Below are 7121 nucleotides of genomic sequence, written 5' to 3' on the forward strand. Positions count from 1 at the left end.
ACACTCCTACTCCCCCTGAGAAATGCACGTCTCCCCCAACCCGACTCCCCAGCGGGGGACACGGGATTCACCGCACCCACGCGGCCGCTGAGGAGGGAATCCTCCCACGCCAAGCCAGTGTGATTCGGGGTCGCTCCCCCACGCTCCCCTCCCCTCCTCCCCTTTCCCCGGGCCCGGCCGCGCGCGCTCCGGGAGCAGGCCTCGGGGAACATCAGCCGCCCCCGGGATCTGCTGCTACGGGAGGTGACAGCTCTCCGGTTGGCAAACAGGCGGCCTTTGACTGCAGGGCGTCAGGGACAGCCCTGTAGAGGGCGATGGTTAGGGTGGAGACCCGGGGAGGCCGCCGGGAAGCCACCCTAGTGTCAGACTGTGAGCTCGGCAAGATCCTGCTGCGACTCAGCGGCGGGCCCTTCCCAGGCAGCAACAGACAGCGGCTGCGCCCAAGCCTGCTAGGCCCTCCTGCCATTCCATGGCCAAAGGGGGTGCTTGGGAACCGTTAGTGAATTCATCGAGGACTTGGTGCACGTGTTTCCTATCCGCTCAACTTCATTTTCTCTTCTTCACCAACAAAACCACACATCCTCGACCCCCAATGCGTGGGGTTCTCGCCTCCCGCGCAGTCTCTCCCCGCCACGGCGTTCAACCAGGAGTCAGTGCAGGGGGCACGGGGAGAGGCAGGGGTGTGGGCGGTGAATCAGAGAGATGGAGGTACAAAAGTTCTCAGGGGTTTGCGACCAGGCATCCCTGACTCGCTGGAATCCTCCTCCGCGAAGGGACGCGCTTCCTTTCTCCGGGTCTCAGGCAAGGTCCCGGACCCGAGAAGCGCAGCAGAGCGGAGTCCGCTGGAGCAGTGTCGGAGTGCACGCCTTCCGGGTTCCCCACAAGTTCCCAGGCTGCAAAGGGACGTTGCCCGGGGTTTTCAATTCTCATTCCTCCTGCTACGGGTGTTGGAGCAAACACACACACACACACACACACACACACACACACACACTCCCGTCCGCGCCCCCCACCCCACCCCCCTGTCCCAGCGGGTTCTCCTCGCGCAGACCCAAAATAAACAGACAGACAGTTTAGGCTTTTTCAAACGCGCGCTACGTGCTTTACGCTTTGCTTTGCGTTCAGTTGCATCCCTCTGTCCTCTCTCCTCTCGAATTGCCCTTCCTTCTCTTCTATTTCTCTCTTTCTCTCTCTTTTTGCAAGATCCGCGAGCGGTGCGGACGCCGCACGCCGGCTGCCGCCCGCTTCCTGCTTTCTAATGTTCCATTGTGAGGAGCTTCCATTGTGACGTCGCGCCCCTTCGGCTGGGCTTTGTCTGTCCATATATGGGCAGCTACGTCACGGAGCTTTCCCGGGGCTCAGATAAATAGGCTGGTGGAGTTCCCTGGCTGGGAGCTTTTGGGCAGCAGTGAGCTTGCTAGGAAGCGGCGGGGCTGGTGGTGGTGGTGGTAGCAGCAGCGGCGGCGGCAGCAGCGGCGGCAGAGGCAGAGGCAGTGGCGGCGGTGGCGGCGGCAGTGGCAGTGGTGGATCGGGGGGAGGGGGGGCCCCGGCGCGCGTCTGTTCGTAAGATCAATACTGAAGCCGCGTCCGACCCCCTCCACCGAGACCCCACCCCACCCCAGACCCCAGCCCACCCCCCCGCACACGCCCCTCCACGAGACCCAGCCTCATAGGGCACCAGCCAGGCAACCAAGAAGATTACCCCTCTTTGCCCTCTCCCCCACCCACCCACCCCCCAAAAAGAGAAGATCCCCTCCTCTGGCCCACCCCTTCCCCTTTTCCCTCTCTCCTCCCCCCCGAACTTTCCCTCTCGCATGCTTTTCCCCTGCACCACGGATCGCCTCTCGGATGCCGCTTGCCTGGAAGCTGCGTTAGGAGAGAGCGGCGGCGGCGGCGGCGGCAGCTCGGGACTGCTATGACCGGCAAACTCGCCGAGAAGCTGCCGGTGACCATGAGCAGTTTGCTAAACCAACTGCCTGACAATCTGTACCCCGAGGAGATCCCCAGCGCACTCAACCTCTTCTCCGGCAGCAGCGATTCCGTGGCCCATTACAACCAGATGGCTACAGGTAAGGGCGGCGGGGAAGCTACGAAGCAGCGAGGAAGGAAAGGGAGAGGAAGGGAGGAGGGAAGGAGCTAGCTAGCGATGGATGGGTGGATGGATGGATGGAAGGATGGATGGATGGATGGATGGGTGGATGGGTGGATGGATGGATGGGGGCGCGCTGGGAATTTTCCAGGGGGCGAGTTGCTTTTCCCACCCACTCCCCGCCCCCCGCCCTCTCCGATCGGGAAGGCTCGGTTGGCTACGCCACGGTAGAGGCTTCTGTTCTCCCGGGTGGGGGCAGCCGCCGACTGGAGGGAGGTAGGTGCTAGCGGCCCTGGGGTTCTCCACTCAGGGGGCGCGATCGCCGGGCTGCACGCAAGGCGTGGTGCCGTCGTCCCCTTTCCCAGGAGGAGCTGAGCGTCCCTTTCACCCGCGCTCTCTCCCCTTATTCCCTCAGCCCCCCACCCGGGATGGAGCCGTGTGCGGCGTGGAGTCCCCGCGGTGGGAGAGGTACTGCGACGCTGCCTTTTCGGGGCGTTCAGCAAGCCCGTGGGGGTGTGGGGACGGTGGGGAGAGGGTCCACCCACGACGGGGCTGCCCCGGGGGTGGGGGCGATCCTTGGGCCGAGGAGCTTGGGAAGAGCGGCCACTCCCGGCGTGGAGACATCGGTCGATTTTCCGCCGCCCTCCACCCTCGCTAGCTGGGCTGGGCTTTCTCCCACCAGCAAGAGCCTAAAGCTTCTTCAGGCCCGGAGGAGACTGGGCCAGGGGGGAGGCGGCGGCGAGCTCCCTTTGAGGGCAGCACCCCTCTACGCGCGGAGGACAAAGCGTCGGAGCTCTCCGGGTCATCGACCCGGGCGCAGTGCACAAGGAGGGCTTCACTGGGGCAGGAAAGGCGCGGCGTCCGGGCGCGGACAAGGTTAGGGGAAGAGGCCGAGTTGTGTGCGCTCGAGAGGGAGAGCCCGGCGCGCTCCCGGTCTGAAACTACCTGTAGCTGCAGCTACCTGCCCGCCCCACCTCGAAACAACAATGCTTCTCGCTCGCGCGCGCGAGCGCGCGCGTGTGTGTGGTACGTGAGTGTGTGCGCGGCGTGTGCGGTGTGTGTGCAGCAGCCACTCCACACCCGATCCGTAGTATTTTGCTGTATCCAGGTTGCGCCCGGGAGCGCGGCACCGCCCGCTTTGCGCCGGGCGCAGCTTTGCTCTTACCCCATGCGCTGCGCACTCCACCCGGCCGGCCGCACCCTCCACACCTGGGCAAGCTCCTGGGTACCCTGGCCCTGGAGCCGGCTGGGCTTCACTCACCCCTCCCCTCTCTCCTCCGCTCTCCGCAGAGAATGTGATGGACATCGGCCTGACCAACGAGAAGCCCAACCCGGAACTCTCTTACTCCGGCTCCTTTCAGCCAGCTCCCGGCAACAAGACCGTGACCTACTTGGGAAAGTTCGCCTTCGACTCCCCTTCTAACTGGTGCCAGGACAACATCATTAGCCTCATGAGCGCCGGCATCTTGGGGGTGCCCCCGGCCTCAGGGGCACTCAGCACGCAGACCTCCACGGCCAGCATGGTGCAGCCACCTCAGGGCGACGTGGAGGCCATGTATCCGGCGCTCCCCCCCTATTCTAACTGCAGTGATCTCTACTCAGAGCCTGTGTCTTTCCACGACCCCCAGGGCAACCCTGGGCTCGCCTATTCCCCCCAGGATTATCAATCGGCCAAGCCGGCCTTGGACAGCAACCTCTTCCCCATGATTCCTGACTACAATCTGTACCACCACCCCAGCGACATGGGCTCCATTCCGGAGCACAAGCCCTTCCAGGGCATGGACCCCATCCGAGTCAACCCGCCCCCTATCACCCCGCTGGAGACCATCAAGGCATTCAAAGACAAGCAGATCCACCCAGGCTTCAGCAGCCTGCCCCAGCCGCCGCTCACACTCAAGCCCATCCGGCCCCGCAAGTACCCCAACCGACCCAGCAAGACCCCACTCCACGAGCGGCCCCACGCGTGTCCGGCGGAGGGCTGCGACCGCCGTTTCAGCCGCTCGGACGAGCTGACGCGGCACCTGCGCATCCACACGGGCCACAAGCCCTTCCAGTGCCGGATCTGCATGCGGAGCTTCAGCCGCAGCGACCACCTTACCACTCACATCCGCACGCACACAGGCGAGAAGCCCTTTGCCTGCGAGTTCTGCGGACGCAAGTTTGCACGCAGCGACGAGCGCAAGCGCCACGCCAAGATCCACCTCAAGCAAAAGGAGAAGAAGGCGGAGAAGGGGGTTGCGCCTTCTGCGTCCTCAGCGCCCCCCGTGACCCTGGCCCCTGTGGTCACCACCTGTGCCTGAGGCTCGGGCCCCCCAGATTCCCACATTTCCCCTCCAGTGTCTCCCTGCTGCTGCCCTGAAAGCAGCGGGAAAGCCAGCCACGGAGGCGCAGGGGCCGTGCTTTGGCCTCTCCATGGACCTAAGGCTCCTTGTCACTCTTCGATGTCCCCCGTTTCCACCCTTTCACACCGGCCAACAGTCGGGGGCCAGGGCAGGAGGCGCCTTCCTCTCGCTGTCTCCCACCCCCCTTTAGCCATGGCGTGGAGGGTGAAAGAGTGGCGTCTAGCCCGCTTCGTTCGGTTCGGATCGTCTTGATCCAGGGGCCGCGGGGGGCGAAGGTGGGGGCCGCACCCAGGACTTGCGGGGGACTGAAGGCGGGGCCCACCCAAACCTCGCCTGACCTAAGCACCTCAATGGTCCCCGTCTGTCTCCCTCGGTTCCCCCCTCGAAGACCTGAGAGGGGAGAGAGGGTAAGAAGCGCACCAAAGCGCAGAGCTTGCTGCCTGCCGCACGCACGCCTGCGCGTGAGTGTGCGTGCTCGCGTGAGTGTGCGTGTGTGTGTATGTGTGTGTGTGTGTGTATGTGTCAGACTTTTGAGCTGAACTGGGCTATGTGCACCCCAAACTCTTCCCCACGTCGAGTCCCCAGGCCTCTGGGGGGACTGTCCCAGGCTAGTGCCTGCACGTGGCCAGATGAGACGGGTCTTCCATCTGCTCAGAAATAATGTTTCTTACAGAAATGCCTCGGATGCCACCGCGGCGGTGTGGCTACCGCCCCTTAAGGTTTGGCCCCTCAGAACCCCACTTTTTCCGAGCACTTCCCTATTAGGCCTCAGAGCAGTTTGATCTGCAGGGAGAAGGAGCAGCTATCACTGAACCTGCCTTTTTTAAAATGTATTTCCTCAGCCTCACTTTTTAAAATCTAGGTCCTGAGTTTGCCCTCTGCCCTTCCCCCACCCTCTTCTCCCTTCTCCCCCCCAAACCTTCTCCCATCTCTTTCAAAATCTTTTACCAGAAAGGCAGGCCTCAACCAGCCACCCTATTTCACCATCTTTTTGTTTTCTCTCACTCACATATTCTTCTTCCCATTGGTGGTGGGAAAGCAGGCTCATTTTTGCCCCTGGCCACCAATAGGTAGACTTCAAATCTATGTACTAGTATATGGTGTGTGTGTGTGTGTGTGTGTGTACACACACATACACATACATATATATAACATACAATATGTATTCCTAGCAAAATAAAATCTCTAAGGTACTTGGCTATCCAGTGCAGTGCACTGGAATAAAGAGGATTTGTAGGCATATACATCTTTAAATGATTTATTTTTTATGAAAATTTTAACTGATGAAATACCTATATATGTGTGTATTATGTATGTATATATACATATCTATGTATGTATATATACATATACACACACACACATCTCTGTCCAAATTTTCCTTAAAAGATATGGGGATTTTTGCATTAATCCGTGTTGATTAATGAGGTGTATCTTTTTCATACCCCAGTTTCACCTTCTTCCTGCCCTACCTCAACTCTTCTCAGGCACCCCTCCACCCCAGCCCTTCTCCACACAGGGGGGACTCTTTTGAAGTGTAATAGTGGGAAGGTTGCTCTCTGACACGGCTTCCAGCACAGTCCTGACTGAATGTACTGTTCCCTATTCCCATTATTTCTCCTGTGGTCAGTAAGCTGCCCAGAGAGAAGGAACTAAGGTCTGGAGTTTACAGAATGTCTGTTTTTAAAGTCACTTTATGCATTATCCACCTTTTTTTTTTTTTTAAGAAAAAGAAAGCACTGTTTTTTCTTTGTGTTTTTTCTTTTTTCTTTTCTTTTCTTTTTTTTTTTTTTTTTTTGGTGGAGGAAAAATAATACTAAAAGGAGTCCAGTGAAGAGGGAAATCAACGAGCAGGGGGGTTGTGGATTTCCAGGTACTTGGACTTTTTGTAGAAGGAGAGAGAAGAGAGGATGAAGTTTGCCAGGAGGGCTCATATTTTTTCAGCTGAGGGGTAAAATCTTTCTTTGCAGAGACAGTATTTTGCTGAATAGTTTTTATAATGTGATGATTATTAAAAACAAAATTTTTGGTCACTTCAAAGCCAGAAGGAGGAATCAAATATCCTTTAATATTTTTTCCTTGCTCCTCCTGGCTTATGCATGTCACTGCATGATAACTCTGAGTTTTCCTTTGTTTTAATAAAACTGTTCTCAGACATTTAAGCTAAACTAAGAGAAAAAAATAACTTTGTTGCCAAAAGGTTGTGCTATCCAGATTTTTTATATGTCTGCATGTTTAAAAAAAAACAGCAAAAGAAAATGCACTCTAACTTATGTGAACTGAGAGAAAAAAATCAGGTTTTAAACAGGAAAACCTATGGGGAATGATATTTTTTGGAAGACTTTTGTATAAAGTTGAGTACTTAGAAAAAGACAAACCAGATGTAATATATTTTGTGGATGTTTTTATTTCTTGGATTTATAGTACCTTATACTAAGGTTAAAAAATATGCTTGATATTGTGAAAAGGTGAAATTCTTCACCAACATTTCATCTGCTCCTTTGTCACATTGTTATGCCAATATAATATAGTTAATGAAAACAGCATTTTTAAAAACCGAAATATTGAAATGGTGTAATGTTGTACCATTTGCACTGTGAGCAAATGCTAATACAGTAAATATATTGTGTTTGCTGACAATCAGCCGGCCTATAAATCTCCTTATTTTATTCCTTGTTTTCATAGCATAA

The 7121-nt window shown here is 56.5% G+C and overlaps 1 protein-coding gene across 2 annotated transcripts; it reads left to right on the forward strand.

Annotated features, from left to right (window-relative positions):
- Positions 1-1883: 1883 nt before the first annotated feature.
- On the forward strand, positions 1884-4504 carry EGR3 (early growth response 3). Of its 2 annotated transcripts, XM_079771050.1 has the most exons (3): positions 1983-2069; positions 2505-2557; positions 3380-4504. In XM_079771050.1, exons 2-3 carry the CDS (start codon positions 2518-2520, stop codon positions 4387-4389), a joined length of 1050 nt encoding a protein of 349 aa, XP_079627176.1. In that variant the 5' UTR covers positions 1983-2069; positions 2505-2517; the 3' UTR covers positions 4390-4504. The 2 variants fall into 2 exon arrangements, with proteins under 2 accessions (XP_079627175.1, XP_079627176.1); XM_079771049.1 differs by lacking the exon at positions 2505-2557 and having other exon boundaries at positions 1884-2069.
- Positions 4505-7121: the final 2617 nt, after the last annotated feature.

Source organism: Cnephaeus nilssonii (assembly GCF_951640355.1).
Source record: "Cnephaeus nilssonii genome assembly, chromosome: 5".
In the NCBI taxonomy this organism is placed as follows: domain Eukaryota; kingdom Metazoa; phylum Chordata; class Mammalia; order Chiroptera; family Vespertilionidae; genus Cnephaeus; species Cnephaeus nilssonii.